Source organism: Terrapene carolina, unplaced genomic scaffold (assembly GCF_002925995.2).
Source record: "Terrapene carolina triunguis isolate 2854851 unplaced genomic scaffold, T_m_triunguis-2.0 Scaffold706, whole genome shotgun sequence".
Lineage (NCBI taxonomy): Eukaryota > Metazoa > Chordata > Testudines > Emydidae > Terrapene > Terrapene triunguis.
This window is the reverse complement of record NW_020665057.1, coordinates 1,567,814-1,594,464: the sequence shown is the minus strand read 5'-3', so window position 1 is coordinate 1,594,464 and position 26,651 is coordinate 1,567,814. Positions and strand designations below refer to the sequence as shown.

At 40.8% G+C, this 26,651-nt stretch overlaps 1 protein-coding gene across 2 annotated transcripts in view; it reads right to left on the bottom strand.

The window, feature by feature from the left end:
• The window catches only part of NFKB1 (nuclear factor kappa B subunit 1), a 79,971-nt gene extending 57,307 nt beyond the window's left edge, over window positions 1–22,664 (bottom strand). Inside the window, exons 1-3 of one of the 2 annotated variants that reach the window (XM_024211736.1) lie at window positions 22,343–22,664; window positions 3,808–3,937; window positions 1,123–1,207 (exon numbers count right to left, since the gene is read on the bottom strand). In XM_024211736.1, coding sequence (XP_024067504.1) covers window positions 1,123–1,207; window positions 3,808–3,852 — 130 coding nt within the window. In that variant the 5' untranslated portion in view covers window positions 3,853–3,937; window positions 22,343–22,664. The remainder of the gene's footprint in view (window positions 1–1,122; window positions 1,208–3,807; window positions 3,938–22,342) is intronic. The other variant, XM_024211737.1, reaches the window with a different exon arrangement.
• Window positions 22,665–26,651: the final 3,987 nt, after the last annotated feature.

The following is a 26,651-nucleotide window of genomic DNA, read 5'->3' as shown; positions in this document are numbered from 1 at the left end:
TGTGTTAATAAAAAAATGTTGCGATACCAACTGATGGCAAAATCCATTTATTGAATGCTAGCGAGTTAAGAGATTTGCTGCTCAGATAAATAATTTCTCTTGAAACAGTATCACTTGCGCTGTAAGCAATTCAGAGAAAAATTCTAACAACATTATTGATAAATAAGGATTCAGAGTTCTTTTCTTTTGCAAATCTGTTAATCCAATAGACTAGACAGGGGAGGCTCAGGATTCCTACTTTCAAATTAAAAGTAATATTGACAAATGACATTTGAAAAAACCTCCAAGGACAAATTACCAGATAGTATTAATCAATATATGTTTATTCTTCTCCTGATCTCTGCCAAGAGATTTCAATACTCCTAAATCAGTCCCACACTGGGGATAATTGATCCGCATACTGACTCAAAATATTCATTATTTTTTTTGCAGAGGTTGCAGGGGGGGAAGTGCCAGAATTTAGCTCTGCATTTTCAACATTGTGTCAACATTCAGGAAACTGTTAGGTGCTTTTAATATCAACCTGACACTTTACAGGAAATACAGAAGTCACTGAGAAGGAAAACAGATTCAAATGATACAGGAAGCTGAATATATTCTAGGTTTCATTAGTGAGAAACCTATCCCCTTAAAAACAACTACAACAAGTGAAACACAGCACAAGATAACATGCAAAAAATGTATCTGTTACACTAGGCAGGCAATACAACAACTGGAGGCATCTAAAAATGCTATTGTCCCTTTAAAAATTCAACACATCATTTATTGATGTTTGATCAATCAGAACATTTAACTGGCTAAAACATTCAGTTTCTATATTTAGGCACAGAAGTATCCTTGGTAGTAGAACAGTCACAGATTCTTCTTGCAGGTGAAGTGAGGTTGGGGGGATTCTTAAATGTGTTTTAAAATCTGACATTTTAACAACAATATGAGGAAGTAAGGATAAAAACTTCAAGGTGTTTTATAATAGAACATAATAAATATAAACAAACCATCCTCTTTGAAAGACCTCTCTCTCTCTCTCTCTCTCTCTCTCTCTCTCACACACACACACACACACACAATTGGAAGAAACACTAGGAAGATAAATCACCATGACCAAATAGCAGTGGCTCTTACCTGTTCGTAGTGGTAACTCTGAGGTAATGAAACCTGTATTATTAAATAGTGCATTCACTCCCATGAACTGCTCCATTGCAAACATCTGTATTGAAACAGAGTTAATGATTATTAATATGCAAAAATACTTTTACACATACAGTATCCTTCAACAAAGGATTTCAAAGCACTTTGCAAATATTAATTAGGATTCCCAATATACCTCTGAGATAGGTACGCATTCTTATTCCTGTATCACAGGTGGGATAAATCAAAGCTCAGAGAGTTTAAAGACTTGTCCACACTAACACTCCTTGATGCATCTTTTTAATGGTGCAACTCCACTAGTGCTAGCTCCTGTGGACCTGGTAGCGTAGACAGGGCTCAGCATTTTGACCAGTGTAACCTGTAGGTCTGTAGCAAGCATGGAAAGGGGTTGCTGAGCAGTGCAAAGTGCTAGTGTGCATGAACCACAGCCAAATATTCAAAAGCGCTTTGAAGTTGAACTTTTTTGAAAATCTGGCCCCAACAGCGGCCACTAAGCACTTGAACATCTAGCCTCAGGTGACTTGCCCAAGGTCATACTCAGAGTCAATGACAGAGCTAAAAAGTTCCAACTCCCAATCCCCTTATCTAACCATCATCTAGCCACCATCTTTGTTTAAAACGTATTCACAAGGGACACACCATGTTAAAATGACAGTACCAAACGAGCAGCTTCCGTGGGCTCAACTTAAAAAGTTCTCGTTGAATTCTAAAAAAAAATATAGTTAAGAACAGCCTTTTTGATCTACTGTAAGTAGTACCACAACTAAATTCAACGCTTTTCAAATTGGAGGATAAGCACAAAACAAAAAAGTCTCTGTGAAATAAAAATGAGTAAACATAACCTCTTTATAAACCTAGAAATTTGCTTCAGAAGGTATTTAATATGACAGAAGAGAGAATCTTCCTGGACTGGATGATGTGGTACTTCTTATTGGTCTAGCAATTAACATACAATCAGCAAGTCTTCTATTTTCATCACAATTAATCCACTAGTTCAGAACAAATTGTTGGGTTGACTCTGCCAGTACAGGACCACAGGGACAGCTCACTGGTGGTGAATACACAGCTCTCCTGTCAAAAGTCTAGTGACTGCATCACAGCTCCAGTCTGCTCCCTCTGTACCCATAGGGGCAGCTTGCTGTGCAAGCTCTGCTCTCAGCTCTAAGGATAGGGTTTGGGAATTTTCAACAGTCCTTCCCTGGTTTTCTTCTCTCCTTCCTCTCTCTCCTCTCCCCCTCAGCAGTGTCCCGACCCACTGAGCTCAGCAGGGGAAAACGCTGGAGTCAACTGCATTGTAATCGCAAGTCAGTGACTGTTTCCTCATCCTTCTCAGCTGTGGTCAACAAAGACTAGGGAGGGCCCTTCCCATGATAAGTAGGTGAAGGCTTTCACTGTCTTCTTAAAGGAAGGTGACTGCCCATCAGTGAAGACAAGGGACTTCAGTCAGACTGGTTTCTCCAGGGGTGCATTTATGTACACAAATGAGCTCCCTGATTTTAGAATTAAACTCAATAGGTTTCATGAACTATGAGATCTCTTCTCCCCTTTCTATATGTACGTATATCCCTCACTGCCACTCATGATGAGTTACATGAGTATTTCAATGGGAAAATAGACCTGAATAGTGAAACCCTGGCCCACTGAACTCATTGGGAGTTTTGCTGTTGACTTTAATGGGGCCAGGATTTTACGTTTCTTTTTTTATGTACTCTAAGAAAAGTTAGTCCTATTCTCAGTATTACCAACCCTAGTGATTCTATTGCGAGTTTCACATTATTTGGTGTTATTCTTAAATATCTGGTGTCACATGAATAGGTGAGAATCTGAGCTTTTATTTTAAAAAAGTATGTTTCTAGATCTCATGGCTAGGGAGAAAAGCTTAAAAATGTAACCCCAGACCCATGCACCCTGATAGTTCCAAAACCAGAAGGCAAATAAAAAACATCAAATGTAATTTTTTAATCTCATTATTTTAAAATCAATCTCATGCTTTTTGAAAGTTTGGGACTGGCAATACTGTATTCTTGCCCTGGGCAAAGCCAGATCCAAATGTCAAATGTAATCCATTTAGCATGTATTTACATACATTAAGCCTTAGGAGATTAACATATTTTTTAATTGGAGCCTTTGAATCAAGCACAGTTCTCATCACTTGAATTAATTATAAGCAAAGTGACCTAAAGTCATTTTGGATCAGTGAAGAGTTTGGGAATTCTGGAGTCCCACCAAAATGGTTGTGAATGAAGGAACACTGCGGTCAATATCATATCAACAAACCTTTGATAATTACACAAAGGAGCATTTTTATATATTATTTTAACTTCAGTCATTGCAATCACTGAATTAATTTCAGTGTAAGTTTGGATTGGGCAGCTAGGGAATAAAAACAAATGTACAAAATTCTTTTAAAGCCACATTTACACCGTTCAGGCAATGTCAAAGGGTAGGCCATACAGTGGGAGAAGTTTACATTTTACTGATATGGGCTTCTTATTGAGACAGGTTTATTCTGATATTTTTCTCTTTGATGTTGTCAGACTATAGAAAGTTTAGACACTATGGGAATGGGCACATGACAAATAGCTAAAATAGCCAGACAGAATAAACTCATATGCTTTTGACACATTGAGAGCATATAAACTGTGTGTTAATACTTACTTGATGATCAGATACTCCCATGATATAGGCATCTTCTTCTGCCATTTTAAGAGCTGAAATGATGAAAGCACGAAGAGGATGATTGTTCACTGACCGCCGTATTTTTTTCAGTATGCAATAATAATAATACCTGTATCAAAATAACATGAGACTGCTTTCAAATGAAAAGTCACATGCATTCATTGTTAAAGCTCTGACAACCCATCTCTGAATTATCCAACTGTAATAGTAACATCATCCACTGCCCAGATACCCTTAAAATTGCTCAGCACCTCCAAAGGGTGGGACTCAGAACAAAGACTGGGGTTTCCTGCTTTCAACTCCCATTGAATTGAAAATCCCAGACAAAGTATTAGAGTCAACATTCATCTCCCTTTGTAATGCCATTAAAACCAGGAATAAATTTGTTTCTCTATTTTTACCAGGGTGAATAAAAATAATTTTTTTTTTATTTAAAATGAATTTTTTTAAAAAAATCAGATTTTTTGATTGAGTTATTTAAATGTTAAGTTTTTCTTTTTAAAAATAAACCTGTTTAAAATGAAATCTGAATTTAATATAAAATATGTTAAGACCCACATTTATTATACTCTCTTAAAATATTTAAATGAAAAATAAATGTGCTTTTTTGTGTCTTTAATTAAATTCCAGTTATCATCCTAATGCAACTTGATGCAAATCATGAGCAAAAAGTTAATTATCTAGTAAATTAGCAATATATCATTTGCCATTTTCCAACATACTAAAAATGTACAATTAATAAGAATCTGAAAATATTAAGCTATGTAATTGCTTAAATAAATGTATGCAGATATCGTGTATCCTCCTACGTAGCAAAAAGATTAATGTAAAGGTTCTATTTAGTTGTAAATAAATAGGTTTTAATGGTTATATCAACAAATGAGAATGCATCTTTCTTTATAAAAATAACTGAAGCACAAACGGAAAAGATGACGAAAATCACCAAGTTAAATCAAGGCTTTCTGCTTGGCGATTAAAATCAATTTACCCTGGTTTTTACTCTGAATATTCTGGGCTTTGGCAGTTTAAGCAAAGCTATTAGCATATTTTAAGCAACAATAATCATATATTGTGCATCTATAGAATCTATTTTCCAAAGACGGAGGGCCAAAGAAGGTACAGTGCAAATTTTCAAAAGCGTTGACTAATTTTGGATGCCTTTGATTGTGGATGCCCAATGTGAGACATCTGTGGCCTGACTGCCACTTGTGCTGAGTATCCACAACTGCAAGTGTAGCCAATAAGAGCTGCAGGTGCTCAGCACCTCTAACAATTAACTTTCCAGATATCTTAATGTGAACACTCCCAAAAAGAGACACCCAAAATTGGTGGACGCTTCGGAAATTTGGACCTAAGTGATTTTCCCAGGGCCATAGAACAAGTCACTAGGAAATGAGCTAGGAAATGAATCTCGGAATCCTGGCTCCTAGTTCTCTAGTCTAATTGTGACAAAAGACTGCTTTTTTATTTTAACTTGGTTAAATGTAGTTACATTTCCTTTATAATGTTAAAATATTTAAAAAAAACTTCTCGGGGAAATGTACGAGTAGACAGTATAATGTAGCTAATGAAATGTCATTTGACTGTAATATGCAAACATATGTTGTAAATAAAGGACAATAATTTTACAAAGATAGGCAGAAGTCAATAGCTCTCATCTTTCATCACAAAGATTATTAACAATATTTTCCAGTGAGCTAAAAACCAATTATGAAAATATATAGTCATGCAAAAATGTGGGAAATGATTAAGAATCTGTAAGGAAAATTGAGTCATCGAGTAACCTTTACATGTCTAGAGAGGAAGGCATTGAAAAGAAAAATTGGAACATCCACGTACTTTCTTTGGGCAGAAACTAAACCTGGTATGTTGACAGGGTCCAAAGGAGATGTGGCTCAGCCTTCCAGCACCATTGTAAAAGAGAGAGGGAAAATCAAAAAGGGAAAACAGAAGCCTTCTTTGAGAAAACAGGAGTTCAAGACGGTAAAACTACATCTTAGCACAGCAAGTACAAACTTGCTTTTCCCTTAACTTCAACGTTAAAGACATTTTTTTAAAGTGGGAGTGTACCTAATGTCTAGTTGCAGTATTGGTCATATATCAAATAATTGGAAATGGTATTCAGCCAAAGATGAATACTGGATATAATAATAAATCGTATTTGATCAATTATTACAGCAAGATGTCAGTAATCAAAGCACCGTTAGTCAACTATATAACCTTACAAAACTCAGAAAGCTAAGCATTGTCTTTCCTATTATGTTTTATAATTTGCTATTGACATTATAACCCTTTATGAAGAAAAAGCCTGGCAGATAGAGCATCTGTAGCCAGCCTCTCTTTACACAACATCCTTCTGTGTAATAGATTTTATTTATTTATACCAGTGATTCCCAAACTTGTTCCGCCGCTTGTGCAGGGAAAGCCCCTGCTGGGCCGGGCCGGTTTATGTACCTGCCGCGTCCGCAGGTTCGGCCGATCGCGGCTCCCAGTGGCCGCGGTTCGCTGCTCCAGGCCAATGGGAGCTGCTGGAAGTGGCGCGGGCCGAGGGACGTACTGACCGCCGCTTCCAGCAGCTCCCATTAGCCTGGAGCAGCGAACCGCGGCCACTGGGAGCTGCGATCAGCCGAACCTGCGGAGGCAGCAGGTACACAAATCGGCCCGGCCCGCCAGGGGCTTTTCCTGCACAAGCAGCGGAACAAGTTTGGGAACCACTGATTTATACCATTAATAATTCCAACAAATGTGTTTAAAATTAGTACAGCTACTTCAAACAATGAGGCATTCTAAGTAGGCTTTGTTTTGTTTTTTACAGTTCTGGATTATAGAGGAATATAACCCTACTGACTAAATACTTACTAAAAATAAATATTTCATTTGCCATGAAATGACTTCCTATTTAGATATTAAGAAGTTATGGAAAGTGGAAACTGGAAGAGCACAAAAGGCCAAATTTTCAGGAAGCCACCAGAAATGCATCTGCACAATTACATATGTCCCAAATTGGGTAACCGTATATACAAATGCCAGATTCCACTCACAGAAGTGAAATGAAAATTGTTTCCGAGAGTCTAAAACCATTTTTCCTCATTTGGCCGAAGAATACTTAACTCAATCCCATTATGATTCCATGAGTCTTCTAAGCAAAGCAATGATCAAAATGTCCTTAAAGGCCAAGCAAAATAGAAATGATGGTGATAGGAAGAAGGAAACACTTTGAGGGGGTGGCTAGAATGCTAACCTCTCTCTCTATCGATGGTGTTTGCTTGCCAATTGTCAAGGTAGTGTGTAGTCTCTGGGTCCTGTTGGACTCATCACTACTCCTGAACATGAACATAGAAACAGTGGAAAGACATGTAATGCCTCCTTCCAAGTCTGGTTAACTAGGAGATTGAGCCCATTGCTGCTGGAGGATGATGGAGCTATGATGTACAAGCTCCATGCATTTATCACCTGCAGATTTGATTACAGCATCATTCACTACCTGAGGCTGACAAAGGCCACACGTAAGCTCCAGCTAGTTCAACACAAAGCAGCTTGTCTCTGTCACCAACAGAAGTTGGTCCAGTAAAAGAAATTATCTCACTCACCTATTCTCACAAGAGAACTTTATGTGGGAAAAGTGGTTATTTCATATTCCTTTTTCTGATTCAGTGTAATATGTATTGCATGTAGAATCTATATTTAGAACTTTTATCAGACATGACTCATAAAACAAAAGCAGGGGCAATATAGTGTATTTTCCAAATATCTACCATTTATTGTGCTTTGCTATTAAAAATTAAAAGATGTCCTGAAATGATGCAATGGATAGCTTTATCATTAGAACTAAAGAGTAACTATTTGGATCCTGACATGATGCCAGGAAGACAAGTAATTTAAAAAAATACAGATTTTGCTTAACAAGAACAAACTGCACATGGAATACTCTGTGGCTATATATATACACACACAAATGCCATCGTCATAAGGAGGCATCAAACAGAAGTTCTTTGGCACCAACTACACAGGTGCCTCTCAAGCTCTTTTGCACTCTGTAGCAGTAAAAGGCAACATGATCTCTCTCTCTCTCTCTCTCGCACACGCACACAGGCAGTGTGGTACATACACATGCTGACTTGGCCATGCAAACATTCTGCTTTATGTATGTAAATAGACTGGGTGCTTTTTCAGGGACTAGCTAAAAATTCACCCCCAAGAAGTCTAAAACAATCCCCTCCAAATGACTAATATACTCTCTGTTTCAAACTAAAAGCATTTAATCCATCTTCAAAGCAAAGTAATGTTGAAAATGCCCTTAGAACATTTCCCCAGCATACAAGATGTTTTGGTCTCTAAATAAATTCTAACCCATCTCTTAGGTTTTCTATATATTCAAGAAATTGGGGCAAAGCCAATAACATCACCAAAAATAGGAGACTTTGAGAATAACAACTCCTCCCCAAAGAATTCTTATGCTGCCCTTCTCACTGTAATATCTGAGCACCTTCCACATGTATATTAAGTGATGTGACTAACATCTGTCATGTGTGATTCTTTCACTCTCTCAACTTCTCTCTAGAAAGAAAACTATATGTGCAGTATAGTGTTTTTGTTTAGGGAATATTTCTTTAAACGTACATGCTGCTATGTTTTTATATTAGAGAAGCCCGGTCACAGAACTGTGCCTTGCACTCGATGTGGAAGATGGTGAAATTTGTAGTGGTCCTCAGTTCCTATGGGACAGTTTAACAGTTTAGGACTGCCCCCCCAAAAGCTCTGTCTCCTGCACAGACGAGCCTTAACTCTGTGGTAGAAAATTCCAATATGCCTGAGGAGGAGAGTTGTCTACCACAGTCCTCATCCTGGAACCTTCAGGTGATCTTTTGGGTATTCTGAGCCTAGGCCACTGAGTGCCTTGAGGATAAGGACTGAGACCTTGAACTTAACTCAATATTCTATGGGAAGCCAGTGTAGAGAGCAGATGAATGGGTACAATGTGAAAGACAGGTGTCTAGTGAAAGAGAAAACTTCACCATTTAAACTCTTTCAATTTGGGAAAAATCATTTCTGGGTTATTCCCACATAGGGGATTGGAGTTCTAAACTCATGGAATTTCCTCTGACTGCTCCCTGGGAGGATGGAAGAACAGCATTTACCCCCTTGGACCACGGGCAGGAGGTCCCTAAAGACCGGTTGGATCTGCTGAGATCCATGCCATCCTGGCTGAATTTCTGTGTCTCTGCTTTACGTCCTTGTCCCCACAGCAGTGTGGCTACTGTAGGACTTCATAGAAGCAGAGGGGAAAATGTTGCCCTCTAGTGGTATTTTTAGATGTAGGAGAAGGTGACTTGGGAAGAGGAAAGGGTTAGACACTTTCAGGGAAGTTCCCAGAGAAAAGTAATTTACAGCTTTGTTGCTATTAAATAATAAAGTAACAAATATCTGTTTCTACAATGTATACTGAAGCTAATGGGATTGCATGGATCTAACTGAGGGCAGAGTATGGAATATAATGTCAACTATTACTTGATGTTAAGGCTTGGAACTAATGCTTGAGTAAGAGCCAGTAAGAATAACCAAAACCTGAGGAATGCTGCTGTAGCTCATTCAGCGTATTTTAGATATCTCTCTGTATTTGATGACTATATGTGACATGATGTAGCCTTTTAAAAAAAACAAAAAAAAGACATGCCTTTCCAGACAATGCCAGCAAGCGCTTTTACTATTTTCATTATGCCTTTTGCTTTCTTGGTGGACAGTTCCTCCCAGCTACTGTTGCTGGCTCATTATTAGATTTGGATTTTAAAAGGTGAGCAAAGACATTTCTCTCCTCTACATTAGTAGCCATACTAGCATACACAAAAGAAACTGACTGAGATTGGATTTTTTAAAAATATTCACCCTTTTGAGAACAAGCAAAACCTGATAGTGACTTCTTAGTCTGGGAGGAATCAGACTTGATGATGATGCAGATGTTGGTTTACCAGTCATTTCAGCAATCATTTACAAAGGTCTTCTCCTCGAGCAGCTACTGGGGCTTTTCAAAATTCCTTTTTTTTTTTTAAACTTCATGTTTACTTATTAGCTTGGTCGCATGACACTGGTCTTGCTGGAAACATGTATATAGCAAACATGTACTAATGAACTGGGAAATCCAAACAGGAAGTAAAGACATGAAAAAAAAGTATGATCCAAAAGTTATTTATAAAAATGAAAACAAAAAATAATTTTAGATTTATTCCCAGAGATCTACCTATTCATGTTTTGAAGCTTAATTATGAGTAAGATTCAAACTTTAATGGGGCCTGAAACCACAGAAAAAAACCCATACAGCATATGCCTCTTTTATCCCACCCTGCAAGAAGGGATATGGTCTCTGCATTTAATCTATGCAGTTTGAGTACAAATGGTCTAAGTGTTCTTGAGAACTCAGTTTTGAAAGATCAAGGAAAAACAGTGCCAATACCATCCCTGTAACACCTTTTACATCTAAAGCCTAGTCACGTGAAGAGTGACAGTTGGTGAAAACATTTTAAGCAGCTACTGATCTCTCTTCTCAAATTTTCTATGCCACCTAAACTACATTAAAGCAGTCAATTACAAGTTAACATGATGCTGACAGCCTCTTCAGAGCACATACATGCCAACCCTCCCTGTTTAGAAGGGTTTCTTGCTATTTTATTTTAGCAAACCATTTTGCCAACTCCTAGGCCAAGATATTTAAATTCAGTCCAATACACATGTCCTACAGAATTTAATAGAGATTAAACTAACAGGGATCTCTAGAAATTAAGTAAAATTCTATAGAGGTTACTCTGAAAATTTATGTAACTAAATGGAGAATGTCTCCTTCATGTAGACTTTTCAAAAGATAATACCTCTGCAACAGAATTATTCAGATGGTTTATTAAAAGTTCTATAGGATGGATATCTACCTCTATTAAATCTCCCAAGACTTTTACAAAACAGCTTGTTTTTCATTCCTGATATTGGTGTGTATAAGAACACCCTGTTCTTTCAAAAAGGGGAATCTAGAAAGTAAATACAGCCCAATGACAAACAACTCCCACCCTCAACTGGCTGGAAATCCTGAAAGAACAGCTCCTGCTGCAAGTTTTCTAGCCAGGGATGCTCACACACATATGTCAATTCTATTTTCTATTCAAATTTGCCCTTCCCTAGTATTTATATATAAAAAAGAAGGGTTTCCAAATAAAAATGTGTAAACCAACAGCTGCTGTAGATAAACCATCATTACTAATCCTGTTAGCAGATTTCTTTTGCTTTTCTTTTCCTTACTCAAAATAAGGAAAAACAGGGAATGGGGAGGTGAACTGAAGTCATATTTCACAGGAGTGATACCAGAAATATATATCATGTTGTACTACATCACAGCTACAAAATATGGCAGACTTTCTGTTTGCTTATAGATGACTGTGGTTTTGGAGATATGCCCATAGTTGTTGAGTGCTTAGAAATTCTAGTGGTGAATTCTGCAGATACAACTGATAATTGTTGTACTACATAATCTTCAAACAATACTTCATCCTGTATCTCTTCCTCCTCCACTAGGACCTCTTATTTGCCCCTACTCTCTGTAACCTCAGTATCATCCTTAGCTCTAATTTTTCCTCTACTGATACATAATCCATGTCTGTACAGAGTAAACTGTTTCATCTCACTGTATGAGCTGAGAGTGTAGGAGACCTGGGTTCTATTCCCAGGTCTGCCTCTGGCAGATTGGGTGAACCTTACGCAAGTCACTTCACTGCTCTGCGCCACAGTTTTCCCATCTGTAAAACAGGGATAATGATATGGACCTTCTTTGTAAAGTGCTTTAAGATCTACTGATGAGAAGCACAATATATTATTACATGCACAAAGCCTCAGGGCTTCTAAATTCCGGGAGAGGATACACATAGGGCAAGATAGGTCATCAACATAATGTACAACAGCTACGCAGAGGCACCTGCTTTTTGTAGTTTTAACCACGTCTGGCCTGTAGTTCACTGTAAAACGTTTAGACTGTATCTACACAAGGCTTTTTTTCTGAAAAAATTCCCTTTGCTAACACTAGCGTAGGCAGAGCTCCAGGCAGTAGCTGGCATTTTAAAGACCATGTTGTCTAAACCTGCAGGTTTAGAGCAGGTATATACAACAAAGAGGTATAATCGCTGGCAGCTACCTGTGTCTTGCACTCCCATCATTGCTACCATGGGTGGAGCTGAATCAATGGGAAATTATTCAGGAAAAAAAAGTCTATTGCAGAGAAGGTTTAACTGTGGCAGTCATTTTGTTTCCACAGTATGCCACTACCTATTTTGTTTGTATTAGTCCTAATACCTGGCAGTATTACTCATACCTAGGTAATGGCAGAATAAGATGTGATCATTAAATTAAAATATTGTTCTGAAGAATGGCTTTGGAAATACTGGGAATTTGAAAGTTGCATGCACGCTCGCATGTATGGCATGCATAATTACACATTTTATATGTACACCTGCCTGCTACTGTTACAAGTGAGACCCCCTAAATTACTATAACTAAGAGATTAGACACAAAATTATTTCCCTCAATTTTTAGGTTTGTTTGCTCTTAATGTCATTTTGTATACAGTCAACTTCCCTGTTACACTCATTGTATGACTGGATCTTTTATACAGCAAGAGGGGAAAGAACATTTTAAAAAACATGAAAGGTGTTTGTAAAAATCACAAAAACTGATGGAGGTCTCTGAGGCAGCTGAAATATGTAAAACTACTTTTAACTCATTACAGAATCTGATTAAATCTCAACTTGACAGAATCCTTTTAACCTTTTAGCAGATGCTTTCCTTTTTTACATATTACTAATGTCTTTTCCCCCCTCTGTGACTTCAATACTGATTTTGTTTGAGATTTTTTAAAGAGTTTTATACTGATCATACAGTTTTAGACATGCTATTGAGAAGAAAATACATTAAAAATAGTTGCATATTACTGTATCACAGAAAAGCAGCCTTCTCCAGTGCTGTTAAGGGGGTGCAGAATTTAAATTGCTACATTTCTCCAGCCACTTACAAATCTGTAGATCGTCTAATTTTTCTACGTCAACTCAGAATGATGACATCGTATACTGTTTTTACTACTAACACAATCTTTGTTATTTGCTATGGCTAGTTATGGTTTTCTGTTTGATGGGACTCAGGAGGTTTTGGCCTTGTGTATATTAAAACTGACACTATTTCAAATGGAAATGATTTTTCCTCTTGATTTGGGATCTTAGAGAATATCTTAGTTCTTTTTAAACAATAATTTTAAAAATTCTCCATCTTAAAAATTCTTTCAGCAAAGGATGCATTACCAGCCATCAAGGATGCCTACCCACAGAATCTGCATAGAATTATAGCCTACAGAAAGTCTGTGATTGCTTGTGACAATAAAATGATTAACAAAAAGTAGGGGCCACATTTTCAAATGTGCTCCACACCCACAACTACTCTCAACAGAAGATGCTGGATTCTGAGCACTTTTGAAAATATGGCAATAGATTTTCTACAAGAAACAATTACTTTATTGAGCTAAACATTAATAGCATGGGGAAGTTTATCAGACAAACAGTAATAATGCTGTGGGAATGGCTGTCTTATTTGTATAATTAATCCATGTACAATATAACCCAAATTTTTGCTGCTTTTAAGGGTTAAGATAGGTTGGGAATAATCTGCATAAAAGTTGCAGAATATGCTCCCCCATTGAGCCTAATAAGGTTAATTGCCCCAATATTGTGCTCCTGATGCCAACAGTTTAAGATAAAATGTGTAAATAATAACTGACACTAAGCGTAATGTGAAAATCAGTGAGGAATATGTAGTTCTTGTAACTTGCACCAGTGTTTTGCTTTGTTTCTGCAGAATGGGCAGTGTTCCCTCATTAATCTTACTTCACTGAGCATCCCTGGAAACCTAATGACTTTTCCTTACTCCCCATCTAGAGGGACTTCTAGATGACTGGCATTTAGGGAAGGAATAAAAAATGAAGTAGTGACCTAATGACAGATGGGATATGTTAACATTTGCTCTATACACATAAATTGTGCTTCAAGCATATTGATCCTGAGTAAAATAGGAATAAGAAAAATCAGACCAAAGGTCCATCTAGCCCAGTATCTGTCTTCCGACAGTAGCCAATTACAGGTGCTTTAGACTAGGGAATGAACAGAGATAATCATCAAGTGATCCTCCCCTGTCACCCATTCCCAGCTTTTGGCAAACAGAAGCTAGGGACACCACCCCTGCCCATCCTGGGTGATAATCATTGATTGGCCTATCCTCCATGAACTTATCTAGTTCTTTTTTAAACTCTGTTATAGTCTTGGCCTTCACAACATTTTCCGGCAAAGAGTTCCACATGTTTACTGCGCATTGTGTGAAAAAATACTTCCTTTTGTTTTAAACCTGCTGCCCATTAATTTCATTTGGCGACCCCTAGTTCTTGTGTTATGAGGAATAAATAATACTTCCTTATTTACTTTCTCCACACCTGTCATGATTTTATAGACCTCTATCATATTGCTCCTTAGTTGTCTCTTTTCCAAGCTGAAAAGTCTCAGTCTTATTAATCTTTCCTCATATGGAAGCTGTTCCATACCCCTAATCATTTTTGTTGCCCTTTTCTGTACCTTTTCCAATTCCAATAGATCTTTTTTGAGACGGGCAACCAAATTCGCATGCAGTATTCAAGATGTGGGTGTACCATGGATTTATATAGAGGCAATATGATATTATCTGTCATATCTATCCCTTTCCTAATGATTCCCAACATTGTTAGCTTTTTTGACTGCCACTGCACATTGAGTGGATGTTTTCAGAGAACTATCCACAGTGGCTCCAAGATCTCTTTCTTGAGTGGTAACAGGATTTTGGACGATCTATTTTTTGTTAAACTCGGGTTTAAAAATATCAGAAGAAATAAAGAAACAATAATTTTGGAGTGGCTTTTAAAAAACCCTTAAGTTTTATGTTTGTAATCAGGGTGGGCATTGTGGTCATGGGGGCTCCGTGGTTGAGAGGCAAGGAGGGGGGCAGGTCTGTGGTGCAAGACTGCAGAAGGGAGCTTGGGACAATGGGAGGGAGGCAGCGGGGCACAGGGGCAAAGGGGCAGGGGGGAGAGCCCAGGGAGTAGCAGGGACCAGGGGTGACTGAATGGCTCGGTGGGGAGCCCAGGGAGGCAACTGAGCCTGAGGGCAATGGGGGGGGAGGCAGTGGGGGTCAGGGGCACCAAAATACAAGTTTGCCCATTTTCCCTAAGACCGGCTCTGTTTGTAATTGTATTATATTCAAGTTTTATGTAAAAGTTGACCACTGCCGTCAAATTGTAACCCAGGAAACATACACCCTTCCCCTTCTTCTAAATGAGAATTGCACATGAGTATCCATAGTAGAACTTGATCATTTATGGAGAATGAATAATTTCTCAAGTAACTAAAAATGAATGAACAAACAAACAAAACCCCCAACACAATTTCACATTTCTAGTGCCAACACATGGTCATGCACCATCACTTGCACTTTCAGCGCAGGCTCTAGAGTGTAATACAGACAGGGTGGGTTCCCCATTTAAACAAGAACATTGACATACATTATGGAGAGAGGGGGCTCTGGAGGTAGCAAGTGCTAAGTCAGTTCTTTTTTGTGGTGGTGGTGGGGGTGGCCAGGGATTCTCAATGGCCCTTTGTTTGCAAGCTGATACTGAAAATTGGAAGTGCTGACCTTCTGACTGGTCGGTGGTGCAATGTCAATCAGCAAATAACATAGGTAAGACTGAGGACAGCAACGTGAGTTTTTAAAAGTGTGGGTTTTGAGGAGGCTGAACCCTGTTTTCAAAATGAGATTTGGGAGGAGGAACTAAGGCTGTTTGGGATTTAATCCATATAAAACAAACCAAATGACAACAATCGCTCAGGCCTCAATTGTATGCAGTATAATTCATATTATACAACATAAAATATTGCAAAACATCACTATTAAAATTAGAAAATCATGGGAGTACCTTTATTGCTCATTTTATTAACATGCCTCAAACTGTCCATCGGTCTGTGAGAGGCAAGAAATCTGATTTTAAAGATCATCATCATACCTAGGGCCTCACCTGTTCTTCACCCTTTTAAATACCAATAGGAGTCACTCCCTGTATTGAAACTGATAGGTGCCTAAGTCCTTTTGTGAATGTATCCTTAACTGCCATGGTAGGTGCCTAAATCCCAGAATCAGGTTCCAATGGGATTCACAAAACCCCCACTCAGCTGCCTCCCACACCTTGTTGGTGCTTAAAAATCACTCTCCGCCTACATTTGTGCAGTAAAAGTTTCCAAGGAAACTATGTTTCAGCCTCTGGGCATGCACACTGCAGCTCCACGCCAGGTTATGGAGGCCTAAAGCCCAGATTGATTCACAAAATGGGTGAAGATAGGCATTCCTCCACCTAACTCGCCTACAGGGCCCCATCCAGTGAACGTGTTCAGACCTTGTCTACTGGATCAGACCCCAATAGGTGAACTCACAAAATGGAGAAGAGTAAGAAAGAGGACCTCCCTCATAACTTTTAACCCAGTGGTTAGGATACTCACCTGGGATGTGGGAGATCCCCAGTTCAAGTCCACCCTCCATGTGAGGGGAGAAGGGATTTGAAGTGGGCTTTGCCACCCTCACGTGAGTGCCCTAACCACTGAACTACAGGATATTCTGAGGTGGGGGGGTCCCTCAGTCTCTCCTGTTGAATCTATTCCACTGTGAATAATAAAAAAAAGTAACTGCAGCAGGGGGGGACTGGATCCTGGCTCTCCCAGGTGAGTGCTCTAATCACCAGGCTACAGTCCTTCTCATGTTTGCACACACTCTCTCTTGCCCAGTGATTCTTTCATTATTTAATCCAAAGTGGGACAGCTTCAACAGGAGAGACTAAAGGAGACCCACATCAAAATATCCTTTAGCCCAGTGGTTAGAGCATTCGCTTGAGAGAGGATCTGAAGAGAGATTTGCCACCTTTCTCCCCATCAGGACGAGGGATCTGAGATGGGGCGCAGGGAGGGAAGTCTTCTACATCTTGGGTGAGTACCCTATCCACTGGTCTAAAGGCTATAAGGGAGATCCTAACCTGAGGACAAGATTGGCAGCTGGGAATCCCAATGAGAGGGAGAAACATCCCTGCAGCCTGGTTTTAGGCACCCATCTCCAAGAGAGGAGCAGGGCTTAGCACACACCCCTTGATGTGGCATCTCCCCTGGCTAAATTAGGCAATGAGCCACCCAGTGTGCTGGCTTTTCATAATCCTATTCTGAGGCACCCATCTCGCCCCATCAGGGCCGCCCAGAGGGGAGGGGGGGTAAGTGGGGCAATTTGCCCCAGGCCCCGGCTCCCGCAGGGGCCCCCATGAGAGTTTTCAGGGGCCCCCACGAGAGTTTTCAGCAGGTCTTCGGTGGCACTGAGTGAAGGACCCGCTGCCAAAGACCCGGAGCTCCTTCCGCTCCATGTCTTCGGCGGCAATTCGGCGGCGAGGGCTCCTTCCGCTCCGGGTCTTCGGCGGCAATTCGGCGGTGGGTCCTTCACTCGCTCCGGGACCCGCCCCCAAAGTGCCCCGAAGGCCCGGAGCGGAAGGACCCCCGCCGCCAAAGACCCCAGGCCCCCTGAATCCTCTGGGCGGCCCTGCTCCCCATTCATTGTACAGGGAACCTCGGTGCCTAACCCAGTGATTTTCTAGGTGCCTAAAAATTAAGCATGGTAATACTCAGCCTTACCACACGTACATTTCTTTGTTAGTCTAGACCATAGTGTTTTTACCTTAACTAATTCTGTGTCTTACAAGAGGAAGAATTTAATTAATTTGGTGCTGGATTTCACTGGTGCTCAGTCTGCCAGTGTAGCTCAATACTAATCTAGAGATTTTACCTATAAAATGGGACAGAGACCGAATAATTCAGAAACACGCCTATTTAGTCCTTGTCCTCTCAGATGAAATTGTCAACGAAGACAGACCCTAATTTAGCAAGGTACTTAACCACACGCTCAACATAAAGATAGGAGTGGTTCCATGGATTTCAATGGAACTACTCATGTGCTTAAAGCTAGGCACGTGCTTAAGTACCTTTTGGAAATGAGGACATAATTACTGAGACAATATTGGACAATAAAAAAGTCCAACATTGGACTAACTTCATAATTAGTGACAGTTGTGATTATGATTTTGGCAAGGCAGAAATTTTTCTAAGCCTATCACAACACAGTTCACATAGTGGCCATTATATGGGAACTTTAAGACACAACTTGTCTGGGCTAGAGCTGAAAGTGACCTAGAGATGAATGTCTAGAGCTCTTTTTCCATTTTTTAAAATAATTAACTCCAATATTTTCATTTTGGGAGCAGGAATCCTCTGCAGGATAAATCCATCAGTAAATTGAAAGAAAGTTGTTTTGAAACATTCTTGCTTGCTAATTGAGTAAATAAGATTCCCTCTCCCATAAAGATACATTTACATTTAAAATTATAGCTGGGAAACAACAGCAGTCTACAAGGCAGGAACATTTTGTTCGTATTAATTTCTGTTCTCAAGTGGTCTCTCACGACACATGATAATTTGATAAAACAGTATGTCCAAAGACCACAGAGGTTTCTGAGCAATAGTTTCTCTTGGCACAGAAAGCTAACAATAAATGAATAAAAACATTCAGTTCTCAGTTACATCTTTTCAATCTCTGTGTCAGTGGGGTAGGATGCGTGTAACTAAAAGAGAAAATTTGGTTCCATAAATTAGCCTATGAATTTTAATAATTATAACAACATACTCCATAACCTTCATACATGGAAAGGGCTTCCAGTTTGGTTCCCATGCTCCTAGAACAGGTCCACTGTATATAAGAAACACCCTACATAGGGTCCTACTATTGAAGGACATTTTCTGGGTTTGCTTATGGAGCATTATATATGAAGCCGCAGCATACAGGAAGTAAAAAGGACAAAGCAACACTGATTAGAAAGGGGAACTCGATTTTTCATGAAAATTCCAATATTTAACAAGTGTTGAGTTTGTGATGTAATGATGCTTCCCTATAGATATCTATTGCTAAGCATTACTGAAATCACATAATCCCAATCAAATAAGAGTAATAAATCAAGCTTCAAGAAAAATACCTAAAATCATTGTGAAACTACATATATATAATTATAAGAAGTAGGAAATGTTTAAGAGCTGGTACTCAATTAAACAGTGCTCTCCATTCCCTCCCCCTTCCCCCCTTCCTCATTTTCGTTTTCCATCCTTTTTCCAGGGCATTTTTCACTGTGCAAAACAGCTTCAAAATTCACCGAAGGATTGAGATTGACAGGGAGCCCCTGGGCTGTCACAAAATTACTTCACTAAGGAAGTCAGTATTTTTTACACAACTCCACAGCAAAATGAAACCAAATCATTCTCAGTTTCATAATCTTAACTCTCTCCAGCACCTATTGACTACTTTTTAGTGAAACTAATTTAATTTTATGATGACTTTTTTTGTTGATGTAAATTTCTTCCATTAAAAGGGATTTGGGGAGGGGGGGTCTGGGCAGGAAGGGGAAAGAAAAGCTTTCCACCTGTTAAAATCAATACTGCAGTTTGAAATTATTCACAGTTCTTGCAGATACTTTACCAAAGCTAGTCTTTAGAAGGCTAAATAAAAATTCAAGTGTATAAATGCTGTGGGCAGATCCTTAGCTAGTGTGCATGTCATAGCCTGGGAGTGCCATTTCAGAAATATTTTTTTTGGGGGGGACAGGAAGAAGTTGTGTTTCAGTATATATAACATTATATGGTGTTATATTATAGCCTGAAAAGTCGGGGGTGGGGGGGCAGTAGAGTGGGGGAGAGGAAGTAGAAGACATAATGGAGCACATAGACCTATGAAAAGTCTGGGTGGGGGGGAAACTAAGGGCGGGGGGGGGCACTGCTCCCCTACCCCCCATAGCTTGAATGTCAATGAATCACAGAACTATGACAATTTACACCAGCTGAAGAACCACATTTGAGTCTTTAAATAGTGTATTGTTTTTGCATTTTAGTAACTCGGTTATTGCTCATTTATTGATATAGATGACAAAATACTGCAAAACCCTCCCAAAAAATCAGCAATAGTTTCCTTCCTTCAAATGACAGAAGTGTGTCTCTAAACCAGAAAAAAAAATCCTTCTTTGGCTAGCAGAATATTTAGAAAAGTAAACAAATGCACAGAAAATTGCAAATAAGTTCAAGAATTCAAAACGAAACAGTTGGTCACATTCTTCACCAATTACATCAGTTTTATGGAGTAACACTGCTGAAAATCTGGTGTACTGGAGTGGAGCATCAAACCGTTTAGTATTTGCTTCGATTTTTCTTCTTCGGAAGAAAAAGAGGAAAAAAAGGACTTAAATTTGTCAATTTATGTTATCTATATTTTCCTCTCAAACTTTTCATTTTAGCAAGTGTGTATAAGCTTTTGCAAAGACTAGTGCCTTTTAAAACTTACCATTTTTAATTGAAAACTGAAATGAATTGTTAAACCAATAGCAATGCTTAATCTGTAGACCCCCAATCCTGAAAACTCTTACACGCATATTGAATTTCACTTGTCTGAGTAAAGTTGCTCATATACAGAAGCATTTGTGGGATCGGGGCCACATAATGTAATTCATCCTAATGCAGACTCCATTTTGTATGTAAGTTTCAGAAACTATATCCTATTTTTTGTTCACATGAAGTGAGTAACTTAATAATGCTCCTTCATTCATGTCAACAAATGCCACCCAAATGAAAAATAATGGAGAGTTGAATCCTCTTGTTTTTAGGGCCAAATGTAACATACAATTAATTAGCTATTATTTTCCATCCATGATAATTTCATTTTCATTATTTGGTACTGAAGATCCCATTTACTGCTTTTGAAATTATTTTAAATTAGCTGCAGTATTCCCTACACTTAGAATGGAATTATTGAAAATATCAGAAATATTCTTTACACCAGTCATATTGGTAAGTGACTAGTTTTTAAGGGAACCCCAGCAATGCAAGGTAGTAGAAACCCTGATTTTTCTTTCAGATGAAGTAGGAATTTCGCACGTAAAATCAAAGGGACATTTGAAAAATCACTGTATTTTCAGACTGAAATTCTGTGCCTCCTCTAGTTACAAGTAACCCCTACAAAGTTAAAAAATAACTCTCCCCCCTTCCTTTTTCAGTTTTTTTGTTTGTTTTGTGGACTTGAAAGCATTGTATGTACAGTGAGTTTCTCCCTTACTTACCTTTACAAACATTAATAAAAGAATAGAAAATATATATATATATTTTATTTGCAGTATTCTTTACCAAGAAATATCACGGCATGAAATTTAAAGTGTGCTCTAACAGAAACTGGAATTTTTGAATTTGCATAATTGAAAAAAAATTCAAGTGGACAGTCACCCTTTAAGGAAAATCCACAACACAAAGTCATTCACAATAAGTCATTCATTTATTGAAAGACTAATTAAATGACCAGTAACACTTCATTTCTGGTCCAATGACTCTATAAATCAATGGAGGAGGGAGATAGGGAAGGAGGTAAATCAATCATATTGATAGGTTCCCATATACAGGTAAGACACCTGCACTTAGAAGCAATGAGGTTTTCAGAATGAGAAACACAGCACACTTACGCTCTCATTTTGTAAACTCAGCTAGGGTTCAGTATGTTACATTACTGTACAGTGTCCCAAGCCATATGTGCCCCTACCAGGCAGCACCTGCTGGACACCTATTGCTTTGGACCTGCTCAGATTATTTTAATAAAAATTCCCCATTTTTTGTCCTTTGTTTTCTTTCAAAACTAATACTAATGAATCTGGATATACCCTGGAGAAATAGCTCTACGCTGTTTACTGTGTATCAGTCTTTTGGATGAGAACTTAAAAAATTATGTTCTGTCAGTTCCCTGTTGACGGCTATACAAGAGTTGGGTGTTATTGTTATTAAAGATCCCGTGACAAGTGTCAGAAGAAGTGGGGTCTGCCTTGCTGTCCTTTGCCAAAATTCCCCTCTGTCTGACAGCACACACTGTACTTTACACCCGGCTACCACCCTCCCCCTAGTGCCATTAAGAGACAGCTGAACTTAATGGCACTAGGGGGACAAGAATAATGCCTGAGGCGCTTTCGGAAAGAAAGGTGATATTTAAATATACAACATTATTCTCCTTTCCCCCCCACACACAGTTTCTTTTACATTACAAATCCCGCCAGGCCAAAACCTGCTGTCAATTGTACCAGCATCAATCCGGAGTTACTCCGCAGTGACACCGGTTAAAAGGAGAGTAGCATTCGGCCACTCCGTGCAGCAGCTGGCTGGCGTGAAGCTCATCCCCCTTCACACGCATGATGGACGGGCAGCCCAAACAGGAATGAGGAAGTGAAGCAGCTGGTGAAGGTGAATGTTTAAAAAGGCACCAGAGCAACCGCTCGGGCGGCTCCAGCCCAGGCGGACAAAGACCCGAGATTGATTTATGTGCTCACCCTCAGGCGGGAGCGTACTCCGGCTCGGCCCCCTTCTCCTCCAGGCTGGCCGCACTCCGGTGCTTCGGCAGGGGGTGAGCCCCGCTCGGGGCAGCAGCTCAGCCTTGCGCTTCGCTTGCCGCCGGCTCCGCCTTTGCAGGAGTCAGCGCGGCGCCATGTAAACCAGGCTGAGAAGCGGAGCGGCCGGCGGGAGCAGCCGCCTAGTCCTCCTCCCCTGCAGCCGCAGCGCGGCGGGGATTTTCCCCCTTGTTTTGGAGAGCGGCCCGGGTGGCTCCGTCCCACAGACCTGTCAGCAGCAGCTGCCCTTTCGCAGCGAGTTACCTCCTCTGTCCCTCCCTCCCCTGCTGCCGCTGCTCTCACTTCCTTCCTGGCTGGAAATTCCCACTGACGTTTCGAGAGCGAGAGAGAAGCAGCGGCCGCCGCGGAAGGGTGGGGAGTTGCGCACGAGAGAGGCGCTCCAAAGGCTGAGCAGCTCCAGGGATGCCTGCGGGGGCAGAGGGTAGCGCAGGTTATGCTGCCATCCCTGGGCAGGGCCCTGCTCTGGAACCCGCTGGGGCGAGGATTTGAGTTGGGGAAGATTCAAAAAACCGTCAGCCTTATTGTTTATTATTTACAGGAGAGTAGCAGCCAGAGACCCCAGTCAGGTCAGTGGCCCATTGTGCTGTACAGGGGACATCAGGGGTGGGGCTGCCCCTCTCCAGTGTAAGAGCTCACACTATCCCTTAGCGAAATCCTCTCCCACCCCAGGGAGAAAAGGGACTGTCACACACAGCAAACCCTCTCCCACGCAGGGCCGGCTTAATGCAGGGGCTGCAGCCCCGGGCCTCGGGCTAAGGGGGGCCTCAGGGGCCAGATGTGGCCTGCGGCAAGTCTCCGCACCGCAGGCAAGACACCGGTCCCCAAGCCTCGGTGCTCCCCCGGGCCTGGAGTTGCAAGCACCGGCTCGCCAATGTACCCCTGCAGGCTGTAGGCGAGGGGCATTCAGGGAATCTCTGCGCGCTGCCCACAGCGCCGCCTCCACAGCTCCCATGGGCCAGGTACCATGGGAGCTGTGGGGGCAGCACCTGCATGCACAGGCAGCGTGCACCGTGCAGAGCGGCCTGCCCCCTCTACCTAGGGGCTGGACATGCCGGCCACGTCAGGGAGCAGAGCAGGCAGGGATCCTGCCTTAGCCCTGCTGCGCCACCAACCTGGTCGGAGCCCGCATCCCCTGCCTCAGCCCACTCCAAACCCCCAGGAGCCCCACAAAATCTAATAGCCTCGAGCCCACAGGAGAGTTAATCCGGCCCTGCGCAGCGAGAAAAGGGACACACACACACACACGCGCGCACACAAAAAAGGACTGTAACACACACACGCTCTCTGCGCTAGCAGGGCCAGTGTTAGACTCGCTGGGGCCCAGGGCACAAACTAAGGAGTGGGGCCCCACGGCCCATAACTTAGCTTCTTAGGGCCCCCAGACAATTGCTCTGCTTGATACCCCCTAATACCAGCCCTGGGTACAAGAGAGAAACTGCCCTTCCCCCACAACCCTCCTGCCCTAGAGAGGAAGACGCTTGTAATAAATCCACATCGAACAAGATCTTTCTTCCACGGAAGCAGAAACTGCACACACAGAGAGAAATCTTCCAGCCTAGAGGGAGATATTTGAATACATGAGCCTTGTCTACACTGGTGACTTTACACAGAAAATTCCCACTGTTATTAACATGGGTTTTTCAGCACCAGTCTTTATATCCTTTCAGTTAAAAGCAGATGGTTTAAATCAACACAGTCCTGAAAACAGCCACTGGAGCATAAGCAAAGCTCTTGAGGCATCCACCCTGCTTTTCTGTATGCTTGTGCAGCACCTAGCACAACAGGGCCCCAGGCTGGCTGTCCTATGTTAAATAATAATAAATAATACACCAAAGCTACCAAGGGAGGAGAATTGGACCCCAGGGTTCTGTGGGAAGGAGCTCAGTATAGATCTAAAATGTGGGAAGTGTTTCAGAGAGAGAGAGTGTCATTTGAAAGGAAGTCACAGATAGGCTCAGAAGCAAGACTTGTGTGAACAAGTACTGGGAAAGTGGACAACCTGAAGTGGCTACAAAAGTTAAAACAGACATTGTGGAATGGTTTTAAAGGGACACTGTTAGTGGGTTTAGGACCTGATATTTAGGTTCCAAATTAAATCCTCTGCACCATCCCTAGATCTAATCTTTACAAAAAAAACCCCACAATTTTAATTCTGTTAAGACCCCATCTTCCATCATTGAAGTCAATGGAAGTTTTGTAATTATCTTTCAAGGGAAGCAGTATCATGCCCTAAGGGATCCTCTGCATGGCAGTAAGGCTCTGGGTAGGTAGATCACTGTGAAGGACCAGGGCCTTAGACTGTAAGCACTTTGGGGAATGGTGTTGTGTACTCCACATTCTATAAAGCACTGAACACATTTTAAATACTCAACAAATAGTGAATGAATAAATACATTTAAAAATACTGATGGAGTCTTCAGCAAGAGAGAATTTAGGTTGCTGAAAATTCAATTTTCCTCAAATGACATCATGGATGCTCTAATTTTCACCAGCAGATAATGGCTACTATGAGGCTGTTAGGCCAGTCAAGGATTGTGGGAGCAGTTGGGCCATGCCTCCTTATCCTAGAGCCCCCTGTCCCAGTGGGAGTAGCAAAGCTAGCTCTACACCCCCTGAAAAGGTGTGTTGGAGGAACACTTAGTTCTTTGGTTTGGGCCAGGCTTCCCGCCCTTTTGCACTGGCAGAGGTTTGCACAGAAGGACCTTATTGAGGCCAATGGATCTTGTCCATGGATTTCTCCTCTAGGAAAGACCAGAGAATTCTGTAAGTGTTTTAGGCATATTATTCAATACTTCGTAGCATATTCATTGTGCCTGATCAGCTATCCTTTGCATAGTAGTAAACTAGCTAGGTTTATATTTTAATCAGCTATGCTTTCTTTCTTCTATTTCTGAATAGCATTAGTAAAATCTGATTTTTATATATGTTACTGGAATTGGAGGTAAATTTGGGACGTTGGAGAGAATGAAAAAAATTCTTACCTCAGTGAAAGCGGACTCAGGACTGAGTACTCAAAGCAAGCACATTTCAATTCCCCTCAAGATTGCCAGCTTCCTTGCAGCACTGAGGCCAGACAGGATACTGAGGAGAGCGTAGCGATCTTGTGGAGTCGTACATTTGGCTAGTGGTACAATGTACATGGTCAGTCTGGAGGCTTGTGCAGAGCAAAGTGAGCAAGAACTGAAGCAGGAAAAATAATGAGTAAAATTGTGAGCATAGTTTCCAGATTTGGTTGGACATATACTTGGAGGTTTCATCACAGGACAGTCTTTAATTAAAGATTAATCTTTAATTCCTGGACACTCCATGATAATCCTGGAGGGATTGGCAACCCTAGTGGTGGATAGAAATGTACGTGGAGAGGGGGATGGAGTTCTGTAGAAGATTGAGTGTGAAGGCTAAGGACTGGTTATCCCCTCCCTTTAACTTTGTGCAGCCATTTACATCTGGGCGTAGTGGGTGTAACACATGACCATTTTCTTTTGGAAGTAAGTGCTTTACACAGCTGCAAATGGCTACATAAGGTGTAAGGCAGTGAAGAATCAGGTCCTAGTTTGTTTGTTGGTTGTTTTCCCCCCCCCAAAACATGATGCCAAGGCAAATGGGAGCCAGTGAATGAATTTGAATACGATAGTAGCATGTAGAGTGGTAAGAGAATAGTGGAAAAAGGAAACTATTTTTAGCAGCCGTCTTTTTGTTCTGTGCTTGTACAGCTGCCAGTACACTTGGAGCCTGATCACCTATCCCTGATGTTATGATAATACAAATAATAATAAGAATGATAGCAACAGCTTTTTGGATGGACTGAAAAGGAGTAGATGGACCAGAGAGGAGGAGGTTTCAATACTGAAGGTAAGAGATGACCAATATATGGATGAGAGTTGTAATGGAGCAGAAACTATGGATTTTAAAGAGGTTATAAAGAGATGACAGCCTGCGTGTGGTGTGAAAGAAAGAAGAGCCAAATATGATTGAAGTAGTGAGTCTAGCTGAGGGACAGAACAAGTGATGGAGAGGGAAGGACTTGGGGAAAACAGGTGAGATGAGCAAAAAAGAAAATAAGAGCATCCTGACACACCCACAAAAATCCTCATGGAACTTTAACTATAGCATTGCTGGCAATCTGTGCTAAACTGAACAATTCAAAGAGCAGTGTGAAAGAGCCCACATTGTTTTACGCAATGGCTGACTTTTTCTGATGATGCACAGGAGAAAGAGGGGTAACTGGTTT